This window comes from Mirounga leonina, unplaced genomic scaffold (assembly GCF_011800145.1).
Source record: "Mirounga leonina isolate KUSES-001 unplaced genomic scaffold, KU_Mleo_1.0 Mir_168, whole genome shotgun sequence".
NCBI classification, from domain to species: domain Eukaryota; kingdom Metazoa; phylum Chordata; class Mammalia; order Carnivora; family Phocidae; genus Mirounga; species Mirounga leonina.
In genome coordinates, this window is record NW_023270426.1 from 36,536,253 (window position 1) to 36,559,368 (window position 23,116).

At 41.4% G+C, this 23,116-nt stretch overlaps 1 protein-coding gene and 1 long non-coding RNA gene across 3 annotated transcripts in view; both read left to right on the forward strand.

Annotated features, from left to right (window-relative positions):
• The window catches only part of LOC118016821, a 65,304-nt gene extending 51,089 nt beyond the window's left edge, over window positions 1-14,215 (forward strand). For both annotated transcript variants that reach the window (XR_004680921.1, XR_004680923.1), the window contains exon 3: window positions 12,607-14,215. This is a non-coding gene — a long non-coding RNA (uncharacterized LOC118016821). The remainder of the gene's footprint in view (window positions 1-12,606) is intronic.
• A 5,854-nt stretch (window positions 14,216-20,069) lies between these two features.
• Window positions 20,070-23,116, forward strand: part of LOC118017127 — a 34,164-nt gene continuing 31,117 nt past the window's right edge. The window contains exon 1 of the mRNA XM_035015060.1: window positions 20,070-20,118. Coding sequence (XP_034870951.1) covers window positions 20,070-20,118 — 49 coding nt within the window. The remainder of the gene's footprint in view (window positions 20,119-23,116) is intronic.

Consider the following 23,116-nt stretch of genomic DNA (forward strand, 5'->3'; position numbering starts at 1 on the left):
CATTCTATTTTGGCAAAAGTTTTATGTAGAGAGTCTCCTGCCTTTGTTTATGCCCTAGAGGCCCATGCTAGGGTCTTGCAGGATGGGGGATCCACTTTCAGAGCCTTTGTGACCTAGTTTTTCTGCCTGTCACTGCTCTCACATAGGCCTTCACATGCTACTCCTCCTTTTCTAATTGGAGAGGCTCGTTCCCCATCTCCTCATAACATTTCTGCCCAGGAAATACCACTTTTTTTTCACTAAAGAAACGAGGAAGCTCTAACAAAGACTTGAATGTTGATGGTTTCAATTTCTCTTTGGTCCTGAGTATGCAATACTAGTAGAAACATTGACCAAGAGAGACTCTACATGTTAAGAAATTTTATCTTGATTTCATTATTTTCTGTCCCCTGTTGGTCCTTTTTAAATAAATTCCAATGTGATAAAGTATTTAAAGAACTTTAATAATGAAGAACTACTAGGATTATCTTTTAGGCCCACTTTTATACACATCTTTTCCTCTAATTACGTTTAACATCATTTCGTGACCAATACCTAAGGTGAACTAATTTGATGGGAAAGCATTTTTTTTTTTCCCAGCTAAGGAATGTTTAAAGAGTCTATAAGGTCCTGAAGCTTCTATTCAATATTAATTCAGCACAAATTCTCGAGACCTGGGTTTGAATTACTGTTCTGCCACCTCCTGAGTATGAGTCTTATGCATATTACATATTTCTCTAAGTCTCGTTTATTGTCTGTAAAATGGGTGTAATAAGCTCTAGCTCCTTAGGTCATGAATATTCAAAGACTGTAATCACATAAAAAATATATTACATTATCACCAAGTTAGGAATCCAAGGAATGGTCTAGTCATTTAATATAAAGAAATACATAAGTATAACCTATTAACTGATTATTAGCGAAAAACCATGGGATCATCTCAGCAGATGAAGAAAAGGTATTTGAAAAACTTCGACATTTAATCATGATTAAAAACTCATAGCCAACTCTTAGGAAATTCCTTTATTTGATAAAGGTTTTGACCGAAAATCTAGAGTAAACATTTTTATTAATGAAATGTTAGAAGCATTCCATTTAAAATCAGTCCAAAGATAATAGTACTCATCTATTACCACTTCTGTATTTAACATTATACTGCAGTTACTAGTCAACACAGCAAGATATGAAAAGAAAGAAAAGCATAATGGTTGAAAAGCAGGAAACATGATTGATAATATTTATGGAGGGTATGACCACTTTGGAGAGAACCCCAAGGAACCTACGTACATAATAAGAGAGTTTTTCAGGCTAGTTTGATTCTATGATTAATATATTAAAACCAACATTTTATTTGTATACTCAAACAACAAACAGTTGGGAAACATCTTTTAAAAGATTTTCTTTTATAAAGAACCTAGAAATTAGCCTAACAAAGGACTCCCCAGGTTGGTATGGAAAAGATTATAAAATTTGCTTGAAGTCCTTACCCAGCATATATTTCATGGCCAATAACTATAATCACTAAGAATTATGTGCAGATCTTCAACTGCCTTGCATTTTCATTGCATGCTGGCCTGCTTAGCCAAAATCATAGTCATAGCCAACACTCCCCCCACCCTAGCCCCGCACCTGTGCAACTGAATGTGACTAGAGTAAAATAACACAAACATGCCCGCTGGTTTCACTTCAAATTTAGGATTGCTCATTTTAACTGGGCCCTACTGCTTCCCTGAAATTATGCTGTGTTTTTTTTTGGTCCATTTCTATTCCCATTCTCCTATACCAGTGTTTTCAAAATGGGTGCATGAACATAGAATCATAGAATCCAGCCATTCCACTCCTAGGTAGACACTCAAAAGAATTAAAAGCAGGTACTCAAACAGAAATTTGTATATCCGTGTTCAGAGCAGCATGATTCACAATTGCCAAAAAGTGGAAACAACCTAAATGTCCTTTGACAGATGAATGGATAAACGAATGTGGTATTTACGTATAATGGAATGTGATTTTGCTTTAAGAACAAGTGAAATTCTAACACAGGCTAAGCATGGATAAACCTTGATAACATTATGCTGAGTGACATAAAAGGCAAGTACTGTATAATTTCATTTATATGAGGTAGCTAGAATAGTCACATTCATAGAGACAGAAAGTAAAATGGTGGTCACCAGGGGCTGGAGGGAGGGAGGAATGGGGAGTTGTTTAACAGGTACAAAGTTACAGTTTAGGAAGGTGAAAAAAGTTCTGGAGATGAGTAATAGAGTTGATTGTACCACCATGTAAATCTATTTAATGCCATTGATTGTATACTTAAAAATGGTTAAAATGGTAAATTTTATATTACATATATTTTACCACAATTTTTAAAAGGGAACATATCCGGGACACCTGGGTGGTGCAGTTGGTTAAGCATCCAACTCTTAGTTTTGGCTCAGGTCATGATCTCAGGGTCATGAGATCAAGCCCCACGTCTGGCTCTGCACTCACCGATGCATCTGTTTAGAACTCTCCCCCCTCTCCCTCTGCCCCTCCTGCCTCTCTCTCTCTTCCTAGAATACATAAATAAATCTTTTTTAAAAATTAACTTTAAAAAAAGAACATATGGGGCGCCTGGATGGCTCAGTTGGTTAAGCGACTGCCTTCTGCTCAGGTCATGATCCTGGAGTCCCGGGATCGAGTCCCACATCGGGCTCCCTGCTCAGCAGGGGGTCTGTTTCTCCCTCTGACCCTCTTCTCTCTCTTGCTATCTGTCTCTCATTCTCTCTCTCTCAAATAAATAAATAAAATCTTTAAAAAAATAAATAAATAAAAATAAAAATAAAAAAAGAACATATGAAGGCTTCTTACGAGATTCGTGGTTGAGGCAGTCACTTTGTAGATATACTCTTTCCCAAAACTAATGTGCCTAAGAATGTCTGAGATCCAGGGGTCCTCTTTCACGTTTGCTCTTCTCTTCTTTATGAAAAAAATATTTTCAATCATGCATCTCATCTATTATGAATCTTATTATGGAGCATGGCCCTGGTGTGTAAGAAACTAGATAAAGAAATAATTTGAAATATTGTTGTACATGTTGAGAAAATGAATGAGTCATTGTTGGGAAATATTTATTACTACAGCTCAATTATATTCCAACTCTTTACTTTTTTTTTTTTTAATTTATTTATTTGAGAGAGAGAGAGAGCACAAGAGGGGGGAGCGGGAGAGGGAGAAGCAGACTCCCTGCCGAGCAGGGAGCCCGATGCGGGACTCGATCCTGGGACTCTAGGATCATGACCTGAGCCGAAGGCAGTCGCTTAACCAACTGAGCCACCCAGGCGCCCCCAACTCTTTACTTTTAATTAAGCTGAAAAAGAACTAATTGAGTTGTCAGCAGATAGATCATTAAAAATAATTTTTAATGATCGATATAAAATATTTATACAGATAATCATTTCTTGAAATATAATTAATATACCATGTTATATTAGTTTCAGGTGTACAACATATTGATTCAACAATTTTGTGCATTACCCAGTGCTCACCACAGTAAGTGTAGCCACCATTTGTCACCACACATTATTACAATATTATTGACTATATCCCCTATGCTGTACTTTTCATCTCTGTGACTTATTTATTTTATAATTGGAAGTTTGTACCTCTTAATCCCCTTTATTTATTTTGCCCATCCCCCCACCCACTTTCCCCTTCGCAACCACCAGTTTGTTCTGTGTATTTAAGAATGTTTTTGTTCCTTTGTTTGTTTATTGTTGTTGTTGTTTTAGATTTCCACATATAAGTAAAATCATATGCTCCTTGTCTTTCTCTGTCTGATTTATTTCGCTTACCTCAATACCCTCTAGGTCCATCCATGTTGTCGCAAATGACAAGATCTCATTCTTTTTGATGTGTGAGTAATATTCCATTGTGTATATCTATTGATGGACACTTGGTTGTTTCCATATATTGGCTATTTTAAATAATGCTGTAATAAGCATAGAGATATATGTCTCTTCATGCATATTAGTGTTTTTGTTTTCTTCAGAGAAATACTCAGAAGTGGAATTACTGGGTTATATGGTATTTATATTTTTAATTTTTTGAGGAACTTCCATACTTTTTTCCATAGTGGCTACACCAATTTGCATTCCCACCAACAGTGCACAAGGGTTCCCCCTTTCTCCACATCCTCGCCAACCCTTGTTATTTCTTCTTTTTTGATTTTAGCCATTCTGACTGGTGTGAGGTGATATCTCTTTGTGCTTTTGATTTGCATTTCCCTGATGATTAGTGATGTTGGGCATCTCTTTATGTGTCTGTTGGCCATTTGTATGTCTTCTTTGGGAAAATGTCTATTCAGGTCCTCTGACCATTTTTTTAATTGGATTGTAGATCTTAATATATTTTGGATATCAACCCTTTATTGGGTATATCATTTGCACATATCTTTTCCCATTCAGTATGTTGCCTTTTCTTTTTGTTGGTGGTTTCCTTCACTGTGCAAAAGCTTTTTAATTTGGTATAGTTCCAATAGTTTATTCCTTCAGTTAGGAATATACACATAAGATTCATATAAGAACTCTTTGCTTTTACTTAAACTGAACTGAAAAATAATTTTTGATAATAGATATAAAATATTTATAAAAATAATTTTCAATCATAATCTTTGTGATTTTGATAAATAACAAAGGAGTTTCAAAAATTTTATAACTTTGCTTTAATAAAACTCCTCTTCCCAACTAGTTATAAGTGAATTTATATCTTATGCAATGATAAATTTATGGTGAAACATTTTAGATGTCATTTTAAAATGTATGAGGAGATACCATCTTTCAAAATTATTTTAGGAGGTATGCAAAGAAAAAAATTTGATGACTACTAAGTTAGTTGATTACTTGATATTTTTTCCTTTCTGCACAAAGTGCCGGCTTTTCCCAGATTCTGTCAGCCGATGACCCTGCTTTCTCTTACACTGAGAAAATTGAAGCAATCAAAAGAGAACATCCACAAACCACCAACTTCATGCACACACCTGCTAGCTTCTGCACCACACCACATCCCTCCTGTTCCTATAGATGAACTCCCCAAGCTATTAACTAAACCTAAGCCCCCTCTTTATGCCCCAGGTCCCACCCCGTCTTATCTATTCCAGTGCATTGCTCTAGTCATTGACCTCTCTGTTGTGTCATCCACTATTTCTCCTTAATACAGAATCATTCCTGTTAGTAAACAGATACACTACTATTTCCTTTTATCTTAAATACAAAAACAAAACCTGTCTTGATCCACATTCCCTTCTAGTGACCACCCATTTACCTCAAACCCTTTATATATAATTTTATAATTTATAGCAAAATTCCTTGAAAGAGTTATCTATTCTCAATTCTTTTCTCTCATCATTCACTCTTAAGATAGACCTGCTTTGGTGAGGCCCCTACCCATTCCCACTGTTCTTTGTCAGTGCCACCAGCGGGCTCTGCTTTGCCACATCCAGTGGTCAGTTCTCAGGCCTCATCTTACTAGACCTGTCAGCAGCACTAGACCCATGAGAGCTGTCCTTGAAATGGTTTCTTCATCTGACTTCCAAGACCTCCTAATTCCCTAAAGTTGCTTTCTAGTCACTCAGTACTCTTTGCAGATTCCTCATCTATTCAGCTTCTTGGACCTCTTCTCTTTTCTGTCTATATGCATTACCTAGTCATCTCATTCAATCTCTTGTCTTCAAATACCATCTTATCTGCTTGTTTCAGGTATCTGCTCTTTCCCTCCAGATCTCTTCTCCATCTTTCTCCAACCTGGTCTCTGCCTCAGGTGGTTGACTTGTCTGTACTTTATTGACAGGCCTCTGTGCCTTCTCACTTCTAGTTGGTTGTGACCAACAACAAGCTGTGGCAGCATAGTCAGGGAAGAGAGAAGACTGATGTTGGGATATTTATTTCCTCAACCCCTTCTTTGTGGGGACTCTTAACCAAGATGACTCCTCTCAAGGCCCCCTTCTCCACCTAACTTTCTGTTTCCAAGTTCCCATAACACCTACCTCTCCTATTCTTTTAGAATTTGGAACCCTCAGGATGTTCAGCGATTCCTTGTATTTCTTTGCATGCTCACCTCTAATAATCCCTTTGTAAATAAACCCTCCTGAAATATTCCTAATTTGAGTATGCCATTGTTTTCTGTTGGGACTCTGACTGTTTTGGTGCAGATGACTTCCAAATTTATAACTTTATTTGGAGTCTTCCTTCTGAACTCCAGTCTTCCATATGTAGCAGGCAACAGAGCACCTCCTCTGAGCCATCTAACAGAAATCTCAAAGTTATCATGTCCAGTATTGAGCTCCTGACATTCTCCCTCCAACCTATTCATCCACCACTCTTCCCCATCTTGGTAAATATGTCTGATGCTCAGACATATCTCTTAGGCTAATCAGTCCTGGCCTCCTCTCCCACCTCCTGTCTGCTCTGTCAGCAAGTTCTCTTGGTACTACCTTTCGCTGGCCTCTTCCACCACCCCATTGCCACTACTCTGATCCAAGGCACCATTATATTTCATCTGGATTATTGTAGGAGCCTCACGGATGGCCTTCCTGCTTTCTCCCTGCTTCATCAGTTCCAACACAGCAGCCAAGGCAGTCTTGTTACACACAGTCAGATCATGTCCCTCCTCTGCTATCAGCCCAGCCTCACCCTGATCTACGTGATAGGTCTCTATCACCTTTCTGACCTCATTTATAATTCCTGCCTTTATTTTCTCCACTCCAACCATTGTGGGCTCCTCAGAGTTCTTTGAACAGACTAAACCAGCCTAAACTTGCTGTCCCTTTGCTTGAGATGCTCTTCCCCTAGAAAGCCATATAGCTGGTTTCCCCACTATCTTCTGAACTTTTACATATTTATTACTTATTTATTTTACTTTTATTTATTCTTTTACTTATTTATTTTGTTTATTATCTTCTCCCAACCAGAATATATGTTTCACGAGGGCAGGGATTTTTGCCCTTTGGAGTAGTGTCCAGCATAAAGCAGTTGAATTTTGAATGAAATGAAAACATTAAAAAAGACCTAAATAAATGGAGATACATGGTTTTATTAAATAGGAAAGCTCAACATTATAAAGATGTCAGTTCTCCTCAAATTGATGAATTCAGTGCAATTCCAATAAAAATCCCAATGGAGTTTTTCAAAGAACTTGACAATTCTAAACATATATTAATGAGCACAGCCTAAGAATTGCTAAGCACTCTTGAAGATTAAGGTGGGGAATCTGCTCTTCCAGATATCAGCACTTTTTCATCAAGTTGTGGTAATTCAGACAAGGTGGTATTGATTGAGGACTAAACAAATTGGTAATAGAACAAAATAGAAAACCCTGAAGCAGACCTATGCATTATGGCAACTTAATATATGACAGAGGCAGCTCTGCAATCACTGGAGGAAGGAAGGATAATTCAATAAATTGTCCTGGAACAGTCAGTTATCCATAACAAAAAAAAAAAAATGTAATTGGATCCCTACCTCACACCATACACAAAATTAATCCCAGATAAATTACACATAAATGTGTAGGACAAAACTTCAACATTTTTAGCAGAAAATAGATCATTATCTTTATGACTTCAATGTAGAGAACCTGCTAGAAATGACCAAAAATTTGCTAGCCATGAAGAAAATATTGAAATATTTTTGTGTACATAAAAATGAAGAACATTTGTTTATTAAGAGACACTGTAAAGCAAATGATTATTATTCAGAATATATAAAGAACTCCTAGAAATCAGTTAGAAAAATACAAATATCCCAAAATGAAAATGAACAAAGCCTTGAACAAGCTTTCACAGCAGAAACACAAATGACCAATATTCATGATAATATACTTAATCTCTTTAGTAATCAGAAAAATTCAAATTTGCATTGGAAATCACAGGATTTTTGTTTTTATTAAAAAGTGTCATAATACAAAATGTGAGTGGGGATATGGAGCAAATGCAATACACACTGCTGGTGGAAATACCACTTGGTGCCCTCATGGGGAAAACATTTAGGTATTGGCCTCTAAATGTAAACATTCACTTGGGTACCAGAAGACCTGTATAGGAATGTTTATAACAGCACTGTTTACAATAACAAAAATCAAACAACTCCCCTCCAAGAATTAAGAGGTTAGAAACAACCCAATGTCCATCGACTGTGTAAATAAATTGTATTAAAATCATATGATATAATATTTTAGAACAGTGAAAGTAAATGAACCACAACTACACACGGGCTTTCTTTCCAGTCCTATTGGCCTGTGTTGCCCCTGTCCTGGCAGCTAACGCAGCTCAGCTCTAGGACAGAATAGCCAGTCCTTCAGGCAACAACGTGGACTTTCAGTGTGAGCCCTTTTTCCTTCTCCTTAAACTCAGCTTCTGACTCATTTTGCCCCTGGCTTCACATTCCCTGGACCTCACCCCTAAACTAGGCTCAGTATGCACGAGCGCACGCGCGTATGTGCGCGTGCACTTAAGAGAGGATTTGTGAACAGTGTTAGGCTTCTGACAGGAAGAGGAAGGAGAGAATGGACCTCAGATAGGCAGCCATTGTCCACTGCAGATCTCCCTGGACTTGCAGTGGGGTTACATCCTGATAACCCCCTCATAAGCTGAAAATATCCTAAGTCGAAAATGCATTGAATACACCTAAGCAACCAAACATCACAGCTTAACCTACTTTAAACATACTTAGAACACTTCCATTAGGCATTAGTTCGGCAAAAATCATCTAACGCAAAGCCTATTTTGTAATAAAGTGTTGAATGTCTCAGGCAGTGGATGAAACACTGTGCTGCGAGTGAAAAACAGAATGATTATCAGTGTATCATTGGTCACCCTTGTGATCGCGTGGTTGACTGGGACTGGCTGCTCGAGGCAGCTGCGCAGCATTAGGAGAGAGTATCGTAGTACATATGGCTGGCCCAGGAAAAGATCAAAATTAAAAATTCAAAGTACAGTTTCTACTAAATGTGTATAGCTTTCGGACCATCATAAAGCTGGAAAGTCGTGTCCACCTGGGTTGTAGGTCAGAGACCGTAGCGCTGGTTGACACCTCTTCCCTCTTGCCCCGCTGCAGACTCCTTGAGGGGAGCGGCCATGTCGTCATTATCCATGCATTCCCCCAGCATGGCACCTGGCACATCTCAAGTATTCAAGAAATACCGAACAAAAGATGAGTCTAAGAAAGACCTAACTGGTCAGACCCAGCAGAAACAGAAATCAGGTCAAGAGCCTCTTTGCCAGAATCAACACACTCACTGGGAAAGATGGTAGCTACAGATAAGGAAATGGGGAAGATGACAAACCAAGAAATAGAGGCATTTAGGGCTTTCTTTGGCTAGCAAAACCAGAGCGTACTGGTCAGGGGCACTGGTACTCCAGAGCAGCAAAGTGTATAGGACACTTGCTTTTTGATGCAAGTGTCTGTCCTAAAGTCTTCGGCAATAACTCCACAACAAGGTGATGTTTTCTTGATCTTAAAAAGAGCACAGCAGAAGCTTTTGTCCTTCAGTTGCCAGGGCGGGGAACATGGCTTACCATTCAACTGGAACAGTACTTTTGGCAGCAAGGCCTTTTAGTAGCTTTTCTCAGCCATCCCCTGCACCAGCCAGCCCCTTAGTGGATGGGCTGGCTGGCAGCATAATGCCCTGGGCCTGGTTTCCCCAATTAGCCCGGTGTTAATGTTTTGTATCCCTCTGGCGATGACTAATTTACCACCCCTGTGTCTGAGGAGGTACAGAGCATTCAGAGAAATTTTCCTGACTTCTGGTCAATAGTGCCAAGATCTGGTCAGTGTATTCCAGCATTCAGAACAATTGTCTCTCATTCCTGCCTCCACGCTGGGATCACCTCATGCAGTGATGTGCTTTGTGCTTTGCACAAAGGTTTTGCTGAGAGGCAAGGGGAGCTGAATCCAGACTACATTTTGCTCACTAAACCTGGAGGGAGGGTTTGCATCCTGTACCTGCCTGGAGGAGGGAGCTCTTTCTTCTTATCAGGGGCATCCAGCCTGGGCTTCGGCTGCCCAGAGGGGTGCCTTCACCCAATGGGCACAGAGATAAGTACTGCCTTCCCATCCTGTCCCTAGGAGGGACCCAAAAGCATTGGACTGATCTGCGATTGCTCTTGCTGGGAATGAGACCATCTGCAGAAGGGCCGTGATCGTGGCCTGTGTTCTCAGCCCTGCTCCTGAGAGTTTTGAATCTTCCTGATCCCTGCCTATCTGTGAGCATCCTCTGCCCAGCCTGCTGGCCGCCTGTGTTCTGGCTCCTTGCCTGGCTGATTCTTGGCTCACAGCTTAGCCCCGAGCTTCCATTTGTGCCCAGGCCCCTGCCTGGCTGCTGACGCCATCCCTGGATGCTGCTGGTCCTGGCTTTCCGTGCTGACTCTGGGCTTCAAAACTTAAAGGCTTAGCACTCACAGTAGCCTCAGATCCAGACAAGAAGGGATTGTTTTCCACCGAGTAAAGTATTTCTGTCCAGCCCAATAAGACATCGTTGAACAGCCGGCTTGACCCACTGGTGCACTCTATACATACCCCTGTTTACAGATGGCCTCATAGACCCCTCTGTTCCAGGCATACGTCTACCCCATTCTTCTGGTCCATGACCACAGAGTTCATTCCACTCTAATCTCTTAATCACGTGTATCTCTCTAGATTACAGATGATCTTTCTCAGTATTGTTTGCAGCAATGTGCTCAAATTCCAACTAACATCCTTCATACCTTGACACATCTCCCAAGATTCCCCAACCTGTGCCTCCCCCAGTAGTCACCCCATCACACCACATACACACACACACACATGCATACATGCCATGTGAGTGTGTGTACATGTGCACACATACACACAGACCCACAGAGCCTGCTTTGGATTTAGGGTCCAGAGACTATTTGGCTGCTGAAGCCATATGCAGGATGAGTCAGAAGCCTGCAAAGAAAATCCATGTTGTTACTGGAAGGACTGGCTGTCCCATCCTGGAGCTAAGCTGCGTGACTTGCTAGGATAGGAACAACACAGGCATATAGGACCAGAAAGAAACTCAGGAGCGGGGAGGAATAAAAGATCAGGGAAATTGATCCTGTCAGAATCCTGGGAGAAAAGATCACACTTTGAAAAATGTGTTTGGGGAGCGCCTGGGTGGCTCAGTCGGTTAAGCATCTGACCCTTGACTTTGGCTCAGGTCATGATCTCAGGGTCCTGGGATCGAGCCCCACATCAGGCTCCACACTCAGCAGGGTGTCTGTCTGCTTGAGGATTCTCTCCCTCTCCATCTGCTTCCCCACCACTGCTCTCACACACACTCCCTCTCTCTCTAAAAATAAATAAATAAAATAAATAAATAAATTTTTAAGGAAGAAAGAAAGATACGTTTGGGAGGGGTGCCTGGGTGGCTCAGTCGGTTAAGGCATCTGCCTTCGGCTCAGGTCATGATCCCAGGGTCCTGAGATTGAGCCCCACATGGAGTTCCCAGTTCATCGGGAAGTCTACTTCTCCCTCTCCCCCTGCTTGTGCTCTCTCAGATGAATAAGTAAAATCTTAAAAGAAAAAGAAAAACGTGTTTGGGAGCCATCATGCCTCCAGCTCTTTTGCTCAGCCCCAGCCCCATATCTGACCAGAAACTATGAACAGTCCAGCTCCCCTTTCCCCCATAATTCATTCTGGCCACCTAGTCATTCCAACACAACTTCTACGGCTTAAGCTCCAGGTGCTTGCCTCAGTCACCTTGGCTATAGGAGACTACTTTGTGCTGGCCTCCCCACCCCCAGCAGCTGGCCCTCTCCCACAGGGGGATCCTGGCTTTCAGGCTCCACTTCCTGCACCCTGGCTCCTGTGGAATGTATTTCAGCACCTCTAGGGCTGAGATCCCTTCTTGATGTACCTTTTCCACTCTCCACAGCACCTACCATAATTCTGGGCACATATCACACCATCAATGTTTGTTGACTGTTTGATGGACAGATTGATTATAAGCACACATTCCATCACATCATATAAAGTGGTGTTTTTCAAAGAGTGCTGGGAGGATCCTTTGCACCAGAATTTCATTGGGTGTTTTCTTTTTTTTTTTTCTTTTTTCTTTTTTTTTTTTTTTAAAGATTTTATTTATTTATTTGAGAGAGAGAGAATGAGAGACAGAGAGCATGAGAGGGAGGAGGGTCAGAGGGAGAAGCAGACTCCCTGCCGAGCAGGGAGCCCGATGCGGGACTCGATCCCGGGACTCCAGGATCATGACCTGAGCCGAAGGCAGTCGCCCAACCAACTGAGCCACCCAGGCGCCCTTCATTGGGTGTTTTCTAAAATGCACATGCTTGGACCGACCCCACCACACACAGACTAAATCAGAATTTCTGAGAGTGTAACTGTGGCGGTTGCCTTGTAACGGATAGAAGATGGCCACAGATGGACATTTCTGCCATCAAGAGGTGGGGTCTATTTCTCCTCTCCTTGAACTTGGCCCATGGCTACTCTGAACAATGAGGGGAGGCTATGCCAGTTCTAGGCCCAGCCTTGGTCTCTGGGAGGCCTGGAGTATATGGAGGGACCCTAAGACTGCATGAGGAGGAAGAAGAGTCCAGCTGAGCCAGCTCTCCATTCATCCCCTCCAATTTGCTAGGTGTGTGGGTGAAGCTGTCTTGGACCCTCCGGATGAGACCAGACACCAGCTGAAAACCAGTGGATGACCCCAGGTGATCACCTGGAGCAGAAGAGTCACCCAGCTGATCCTTGCCAGAATTCCTAACCCACGAAATTATGAAGTGGAATAAGTTGGTTGTTGCTTTAAACCTCTACGTTTTGTGAGAACTTGTTACACAGTTGTAGATAATAAGAATATGCAGATGTCACAAATTCTCCAGGTTATTCTTGTATATCTTAGAATTTGAGTCATTGTTGTAAAGGGATCTGACACTTAATGAGTAAAATTTTATCTTAAAGAAAAGGGGCGCCTGGGGGCTCAGTCGTTAAGCATCTGCCTTCAGCTCAGGTCATGATCTCAGGGTCCTGGGATCAAGCCCTGCGTCGGGCTCCCTGCTCTGCGGGAAGCCTGCTTCTCCCTCTCCCACTCCCCCTGCTTGTGTTCCCTCTCTAGCTGTGTCTCTCTCTGTCAAATAAATAAATTAAAAATCTTTAAAAAAAAAGAAAAGAAAATATAATTCACTTCACAATTTGTTGTTTATATATCCTAAGGGAAGGAATATATGGTAAAATAAAATCTCATCATTTATGTTGAACTCATTTTGTTTATTGGACAGTTCTGACCATAATACAAACAAAAGAAGGCCTCCAGCTCTCCTGAACTTTTCTAGACAATTCAGTTGCCTCAGACAGTGTTAATAAACAATGTCATCCCAATGGAATAAAATTCAGCTTTGGATTTAAAATGTAGTGAGTCCTGACAACATTTGGTTTGGATTGGACATGTTTCCTTAGTCTATGCTTCCAGGCCAAAACTAAGAAAACGGGGGGGGCGGGGGAGAGGGGGTTAGTCTCTTGGGAGTATATTTTAAATCTGAAGCTTGTGGGTTTCTTTCGGGTTTCATAATGAAACCTTTAGACTTGTAAGTCACATGACCAATCACTACTTTAGCCATAGTTTTGGATGAAAACCACAGGACCCTACAAACCCCACTGGGATTAGTGATTTTTGTTTTGGTTTCTCAACAAAGCAATTTGGACAAATCTGAGAAATTTTTACAGACTCAGCAGAGATCGGTGTGAAACTCAGCGTCTTCCTTGGATGCTTCAGCTCAGCTTCAGTGGGTTTGGACGGGTCCAGTGCTTAAAAATGGAACTCCAAAAGCATAAAACCACACAAGCCAAAAATATTTTCCAAAATGAGTTTAACTAAGCTGAAGCTGCTGGGATTTGTGCCCTCTCTTTGCAGACAAGTAAATGTGCCCCTTCCAACTAGATTCCCAACCTGGCCTTCAAGCTCATTGGGTCTGCTGCGTCACATGCTAAGCAGAGCTGTCTCTTTAGAACAGAACCCTGGCCTCTTTAGATGCCCTTCAGAGGTGGCAGTGTATTTCCCAAAATTCAATAGTTCAAAGTCTGGCAAGAAATCAACCCCACCACCTATTTTTATTTTGTTCATCTGAAAAACAAAGTGTCCATATGGTAGCATCACTTGAGAATAGCTGACAAATAAATACAATAATCCTTAAAGCCAGTGGTTCCCAAACAACCAGTCTGGCCCATGGCCGGGCTGCATCAACACTCCTTGAGGTTCTGGTGAAAAATACAGATTCCCAGGCAGCTCTCCAAATCAGAATTTCTTGGTGGGAGCCCAGGAATCTTTATTTTTCATGAGTTGTTCAGATGATTGTATACATCCAAGTTTAGGAAGCGCTTTGGTGTTGAAAAAATATGACACCCCAGCTCTGGCCAAGATGGAGTAACATGGATTGGATTTATCCTACTGCCTGAAACAGCTAAAAAATGGCAACAAAATGTATAAAAGAACGGCTTTCAGACCCTGGATATCAGGCAGTACGGGATGATGATCCCTGAGAGGGCAACAAATGATTTTCCAGATCTCAGGAAAAGAGAGCGAGACAACGCTTGGTGCGTGATAATCACATCTACAGGATGAGATTATTAGGATGTGATTTTCTTTTACCCCATGAAGGATGCTTATTCACTTCACAAAAGACTCCTCACCTAGTGGGGACTGGCTGAATAACCTGCAGGCCTTCCTTCCAGTGGAGATATTCAACAACACTGGTGTGCAGGTGCTGATCAAGACCAAGGCCAAGTAAGGATTGGGTTTGCAACATGCTCCCGTTTGTGTTTTAAAAATAGAGGTATTTACATATTACAAAATGCAAAACCTTTCTGTCAGAAACCTAAGAGAGTGGTACGTTGGTTGTGTCTGAGGAACAAGCCTGACAAGCTGGGATGAGGTGGGAGGGAAACAAGTTTTACTGGATACTTTCTGTACTGCTCAAATATCTTAAAATGATCATGTATTTCCCTTTAAATGAAAAATTAAAATAAACGAGTCATCCTAAGGATTTCTTTAAATATTTAACCAGGGGCGCCTGGCTGGGTTAGTCAGTAGAGCATGCAACTCTTGATCTTGGGTTTGTGAGTTCAAGCTCCATGTTGCAGGTAGAGATTACTGAAGAATAAATAAACTTTAAAAAAAAACAATAAAATCAATAAATATTTAACCAAATTTTATTTAATTTTCACAAACTCACCTATTCTGTAACTCTTCAGGAAGACATTGACCATGTAAAGTGCTTGATATAATACACACCCATTCGGTAATTTATTCTCTGTATCATTCACAATTTAGTTTGTCTTTATTCATCTGACATATAATAGAATATTACACACCAAGCAGTGACAACAAATTACATCATTTATTATGTTTCAACTTATTTGAAAAACAGGTTGTTGCCATTGCCTGTTCATTTCCAAAATATGAGTTTAAAGTTATTTAATTGTTTTTGGGGTCTGGCACAGTCCCACACAATGCCCACAGTCAATTATCTGGTCATATCCACATTCCTGCGGTTGTTTCTAAAATCTACAAAGTATTCTATTTTAGACTTCCAAGGGTCCAAAGTGTAAGATGTTTGTATAAGGTCTGTGTTTGCTCTATGCATGGGTACACGTAAGATAAAGAAAACTTCAGGCTCAGAATAAATGTTCTTCCCTCAGGCAGGGTCAGCGTCCTGACTGGATGTCCATGTTCAGGCCTCTGGATTATGAGGAGCCCTTCTTAAGGGGACCCAGCACAACCTTTCCTGTTGTGCTTTTTCCACTCTTCTGAAGGATGGCATATACATGTATTTGTTGTCAGGCAAAAGAGATGAGCTATGTGAATTACCTAAAATTTTGCTTCTGCAGATCATAAGGATTTGGGAAATTTAAAGAACTAAAAGCCCCAAAGAACCAAAGTCAGAGAAAGTGATTCTGGGAATCTAAGTAACTGAGAAATCAAATCCATTCTTTTTGATATTCCATTGTTTTCTCTGCTCATCGATTCTCACCACAGGACAAACAAGGTCAATTCCTTCTCTCTTAAATTCCTTCTCAAAAACAATGGGAAAAGAAGCAAAATATGGATATGTTTGTGTTGGCTTGTGTCAGCATAAACACTGGGAACATATGTAAGAAACTAGCAATATGGTTACCTATGAGGACAAGAGATGGGGGTGCAGAGGGCCTGGGATACATGGGGACACACCTCTCAACATGTTTAAATTGAGGTGTAGTTGACACACAGTGTTACATTAGTTGCAGGCGTGCAGCATAGTGATGCAATTTCCCTATACCTTATGCTGTGCTCACCACCAGTGCCCATCTGTCTCCATACAATGCTATCACAATGCCATTGCCTACATTCCCTCTGCTGTGCCTTTCATCCCATGACTTATTCATTCTGTCACTGGAAGCCTGTGCTTCCGACTCCCTTTGACCCCTTATGCCCATCCCTGCTAGCAACTGTTAGTTTGTTCCTATACTTATGGGTCTGTTTCTGTGTGTGCCCACTGTCTGCTTGTGTGTGTGTGTGTGTGTGTGTGTATGTTTTAGATTCCACGTATAAGGGCAATCATTTGGTATTTGTCTTTGTCTTATTTCACTTAGCATAATACCCTCTATGTCCATCCACGCAAGATCTCACTCGTTTTTATGACTGCGTAATACTCCATTGTATATATTGCACATCTCCTTTATGCGTTCATCTATGAAGGGCTGCTTGTGCTGCTTCCATATCTTGGCTGTTGTAAATAATGCCGCTATAGACATAGGGGTGCGTGTATCTCCTTGAATTAATGTTGTTTTTTTTTTAAAGATTTTATTTATTTATTTGAGAGAGAGAATGAGAGACAGAGAGTACGAGAGGGAAGAGAGTCAGAGGGAGAGGCAGACCCCCCGCTGAGCAGGGAGCCCGATGCAGGACTCGATCCCAGGACTCCAGGATCATGACCCGAGCCAAAGGCAGTCGCCCAACCAACTGAGCCACCCAGGCGCCCTGAATTAATGTTTTCATTTTCTTTGGGTAAATAGCCAGGAGTAGAATTACTGGATCATATAGTATTTCTATTTTTAATTTTTCGAGGAACCTCCATACTGTTTTTAACAGTGGCTGCACCAATTTACATTCCCACCAGCAGTGCATGAGGGTTCCCTTTGCTCCACAACCTCGCCAACACTTGTTATTTGTGTTTTTGATTCTAGCCATTCTGACAGGAATAAGAAGGTATCTCATTGTGGTTTTGATCTGCATTTTCCTGATGATTAGTGATGTTGAGCATCTTTTCATGTGTCTATTGGCCATCTTTATCAACATATACATTTTTATAGTGTTTTCATCTTGGACCATGTGAATGCATCACCTATTTTTAAAATTTAAGTTAAAAAATATTTCTCAAAGCTTATCTCTTTCCATAAAACCTTTATATAACATGCCTAAGGCTAGGTTGAATGGACTGGAGTTGCATAAACCGAATAAAAACAACAGGAAGCTGGAGCTCAATCTCCACTTCCCCCTTCCTATACTTATCATTTTGGATGAAAAAAGATCTCCAATAATTATCTAAGAGATTTCCTTCTGGCTGCCATTTTCCATGGCTTATATCGGATGAGTCTGTAGGTTCCTAGAACATTTTGAAAAATAAAAGACAAAATTCTACTTTGGGTAATTTTTCCTTTGGGAGACATTTTGGGTATTCACTACAGAATCACCTGTGTGAAATAACAGAAGTCAACAAAACAACGAGGATCCTGGGAAGAAAAAGCAATTGTGTGTGTGTGTCTGTGTGTGTCCCACACTCATGTGCAGGGCAATGGGGAAGAAGGCAGAGAAGGCCTGGAGGTATTTCCCAGTGTAAACATTAGAGGTTTAATTTTTGCAAAGCAGCTTTTCTGGTGAAATATTGCTGACTGTATTTGGAAGTTGATAATATAATTCAGTTCTCCTCTGGGCATTGTGGGTATACTATGATTTTCTTGGTTGAAATGCCTCCCTCCCCACCCCAGAATAGTAAAGAGTGAATAATTTCATATTGGAACTTTCCCTTTTGGGGAATAATTTAAGCACTACCATATGTCTTCTTATTTTGTCCTTCTACTGTCTCTCAAGAACCGCTGGGCTTTGAAAATGCAGAAACAAAGCAAACACAAAAGAACACACTGAGATGTGTGTGTGTGTGTGTGTGTGTGTGTGTTTAAAAGCACTCTGTGGTGATTGTCCAATCACTGGGCCGTGGTAATTATCCAGGAAGGTGTTTGAAGATATGCTCCACTGAAGGGGAGTGATAACAACCTTCAGAAACTGTTTAATCCCCAGGAACTAAAATCAGTCTGATGGTGGCTGCACAAAATGGGAAGGAATAATCATTGAAATTAGACCCAAGGAAGAATGCACGAAGTGTGCCTGCTCTCAGGCGCCAGTGTCAGACCAGCTCAGGTCCAAGGAGCATACATTTGACCTCAGATGAATTCTGGAGTGTTTTCCCTTAGAATAGCTTGCTCCAAGTCACTCCTGGTGACTTGGTGTCTCTCTCCCACATGTCATGTGGCGTGGTTGTCCCATGTCCACAGTGACCTGCCAGATCCGCAGAAGGAGAAGCCTATTTCTGAAGCGTCTAAATCAATCTAGAAATAATAGTCTAGTTATTTGATTTTTCAAGTTCTTTGCCTTCTTCCTGCACTGAGGAGTTATGTGGCTAACTTTATTCACATCAAACAGCGATGGAGGTTAAAGTGATCTCCGATTTGGAACCGTATCATTTACTTGAAAAGTGCAGGGATTCCTTAAGTACACTCAATTCATGAGCACCCAGCCAACCAGATTGTTCAGGAAGCCTCTTACCTCGGGAAGCTGATTAAATTATAAAAATTATCAAGACATTTATTTCAAATTCTTGTCAGGTGCCTGGGGCACTTTTAAAATTCGACCCCAACATTCTTTAACATCTTCTCATCAAGAACAGGAACCCCTGAACCTGCTCTTGAATCAGGATGGGCTGGTGACTTCCCTGAGCAATAAAGTGTGGCAGAAGCCTCGCTCTGTGGCTTCTGAGGCTAGATTAGAAAAGGCCATGCCGCTTCTACTTTTCCTCCTGGGGTGCTTGCTCTGGAAGAAGCTGGCCGCTATGGAAGGAGTCTCCCTCCCCTGAGAACATCTTTCTGGGCAGGCCTTTGGTCACAGCCTCGCTGAGCTTCCAGCAGTGGCCAGCAATGGCTGCTGGCCACGTGGACAGGCCATCTTGGACACGCAGCCCAGTTAAGCCTTCAGATGTTGCCGTCGCTGCCAGTGTCTGACTGCAACCTCAGGAGACATTCCATGTGACAAAAAAGCAGCTAAGCCCTTCCTGAATTTATAGCCCACAAAATCCTTTTTTTAAAGTTGTTTTTAACACACTGGTTTTGGTTTACGCCACCAAGTTTTGGGGTAATTTGTTATTCGGTGCCAAGGGGAAGGAAGTTTCTCTCCTTTGACACACCTCATCATTCCAGCTGCTTACTTTCACTTCTGAGTGTTTACCCTGTGCTGTGTTAATCCATTTTTCCTTTGGTTCATCTTCTCATCCTCCACCCATACACACACACACACAGCCACATGGCCACGGCCACCCGAATATGCACAAAATCGATCACTTGGCTCAGTTTTACTCCCTAGTTCACTCAGTTCAAACCTCATTTTTCAGCCGATAAAACATGGGTCTGCAGGGATTAAGTGTTAGTCCAAGGTCACAGGGCTCAGTAGTGGCCCAGCTGGAAGTAAACCCAGGTCTTTGGACACCCAGTCCAGTCCTTCTCCCACTAATTACTTTCATTTCCCACTCATCTCCTAAAATAAAATGGGTCAATCCTTGTCTAGTCCAAAGGCCATAAACTCTGAAAGTGCCAAACAGACCCCTGGGCACTGCACCTTGTTTGGCCTTCCGGTGGTTCTAGCAGTGACAGGTGGGCTCCTGGTGAGGAGCTGCCGGGGGCCCAACTCCTGGTGGGAGAAGAGGGGCAGAGAGTGAAGAGAAGAAAGAGGGAAGTGCCAAGAGGGCCTGCCCTATGCCTGCCTTCTTCCTCGCAGGCCTACATTCTGAAGGCCTCACGCTAATCATGGTTGGAGTGCAGGCAGGGATTCCCGAATGTGCTGGAAAACTGCCAGGTAACCCTCCTCCCCCAAGCTTCTGTGTGAGACCCTTCTCACAAACAGAAGTGTTTTTATTTATTTATTTTTTTAAAGATTTTATTTATTTGACACAGAGAGAGACAGAGACAGAGAGCAACCACAAGCAGGGGGAACTGCAGGCAGGGGAGGAAACAGGCTCCCTGCTGAGCAAGGAGCCTGAAGCGGGGCTCGATCCCAGGATCCCGGGACCAAGACCCAAGCTGAAGGCAGCTGCTCAACCAACTGAGCCACCCAGGAGCCTCCACAGAAGTGTTTTTAAATGGGATATTGCGTATTTCTGAGTCAGGCTTGGAAAAGGTGAGCGACTGGAGCCAAAGAGTGGGAAACCCTCTGTTAGACAGGACTGGCGCTGGTTAAATGTGGGGAGCGTGTATCTGTGTGTTTTATCTGCCACTGAGAGGACCGGGCAGGCTGTCCTTAATACACTCTCTGCTGCCCACGGCCCCAGCATTGCCCCAATTTTTCTAAGCCCTACAGCATTGTCATATCATTTGTGGCGAGGGAATTAGAGCCAGTGAGTAAGAAGGCCACCTCCTGCACCCCCCCGTAATGGTGTATTTCCATTCCTTGAGCTGTCTTGCCAACAACCAGCTCTCCCTTCCACCCAGCTCTCCACCATTCTCCTACACCGAAGGGTAAAGGGTGATTAAAAGTCATTTGTATGAGGTGTGGTTTCGTTCAATATGTACTGTTGGTTCTGCAAATAGGCCGGTGGGACGTTGACCATGCATGTTATGTGTCATGTGCCACTCTGTTGGCTGGCATGCAGTGGAAAGCCTGAAAAGCAAGGGAGGGGAAGTGGATATTTTTTCTGCTTTTGAAGCACAGGCTTTAATAAAACAAAACACAAAACCCCAAGAGTTTTGAGAAAAAAATACCACATAATTACAGTTTTGTTAATCCTTCATGGATTCCTTACGCTGTACACAATTTGCCTCTCAATAAAAGCAGCAGCAGATTCATTCGACTGCCTAGGAGTCATAAACTTGTGTTAAAATAAGTATATCCCATTTTCTGTGCTTGATATATTCTGGGAAAGTTATATGTAAATTGGATTTTTGCAAATTTGGCCTTATTTCAAATATTTTCAAGGTGCTTTCAATTTAAACTGGTACCATTTTGTAAAGCAAATAATTTGGTAGTGCAAATAGTCACTCCCTAACTTATTTGTTTTTTAAGTTTGGGCTGTTGTATTTACATTTTTTTCTAGAAACAAGATACAGCAAGATAAATGGTGACAGACAGTAAGACACTAACATTAGTAATACAAAGTAAACATTTTAGATATGAATGAACTATTTTTAGTTTTAGAAATTTAATCTAAGAATTTATATTTTTTTTAAACAACTTTTATCTAAAGTAAGAACTTGCGCCTATCGCAAAGTAGGGCGATCTGGCAAAATACTGACATAGCAAAATACTGGATTTATCCTAAGAATATAAGAGGACAATGTGTAAAAATGGATGTACCAAAAAAAAAAAAAAAAATCAATTGCAGCCCTGTTTGTAATAACAAAAAGTTGAAAGGAACCCAAAATAGGGAGGTCAGTAAGAGAAGTTTAAATAAAGACATTATTCCATTTTCGTGCAATGTTTAGTTTACACTGCTATCAAAAGAGTGAAAGTGAGACACCATTTTCACCTACCATGTAGGCAACAATTTGTGAGTTTGTTGACTTCCTGTCGACGAGTGTGGGGTAATGAGGGGGTCAGAAGTGCTGTGGGTTAAGTACATACAACACTTCCTCGCTGGGTGGTTGTCTCCGGGAGTGGCGGTCGTTTTGGGTACGATCAAGTTTGCCAGTCCACAAATATTCTGGAGACTGAGACACTATAATCAATGTGACATCGACTTGAATTATTTATTTTAAAAATACTCCAAAGCCATTTTATATATTTAAGAGATTTAAAAAGAGATTTGAAAGAGTTATACTGTTTAATGAGGAAGTATTAAAGTTTAATTTTCCTAAGATGTTTTTACTAGAACCATCTCTTACTGTTCTTTAAGGAGAAAATATGTATCCAGCTCTTTCAAAACAAGTTCTAGATAAGACCATCTTGTGTATTTGAAAGTTGGGTAGTGAATGCACTACCTTTGGTAATACTCAGCATTACCTACTTCTTGGGTCTTTTTCAGGGAAAGGGTAAACTTGCTCTTTAAAGTTTACTTGATTAAAATCAGTTAAGAATTACTTGACAATTCAGTTTATGGAAATGGACTGTTATTTAAGATGTGATCCTAAAGATTTCCATTTCGTTACCAATTTCTGTGTGTGTGTGTGTGTGTGTGTAGTACAGAAAAATAGAGATAAGGATACTCACCAATAATCACACCATCCTAATTTAACAAATTTTTTTGTCTGTTTCCTTCCAGGAGTTTGTCTTAGTATTGTTATGTTTTTTTAAAAATACAAAATACTGCAGATGTACAGAAAAATACAGTAAATAATAGACTAGGACTCCTGTTTGCTTCAGTATGACAAATGAGATACCCTGAACATCCCTTGCTGAAAACAACTAAAAATGCTAAATAAAATATCAGAATTAAAAATTATTTTTAAATGCATCACTGGGCTGGTAGGACACTATGAAATATTCAGAGGCAAATAAAGTGAGAGCAGGAACCCTGGAAGGGAACTGTGCTCTGAATTTACCCTTGTCCGTGGAGGCATCTGAAGAGCCCTGCTGGGAGTGACCTTAGGTTTTGATGATGGCGTGGGGGTAACGCAGACAGGAGATCAAGGCAAGAACCCCATCAAGGTGAAGTCTAATAGGAGACACCCCCCCCCCATAAAGCTAGGACCCCAGTGGGTAACGCCTTCAGTATACAGGTGAACTAGGTATAAATCCTTTCCAGGGCGCCTGGGTGGCTCAGTTGGTTAAGCGACTGCCTTCAGCTCAGGTCATGATCCTGGAGTCCCAGGATCGAGTCCCGCATCGGGCTCCCTGCTCGGCAGGGAGCCTTCTTCTCCCT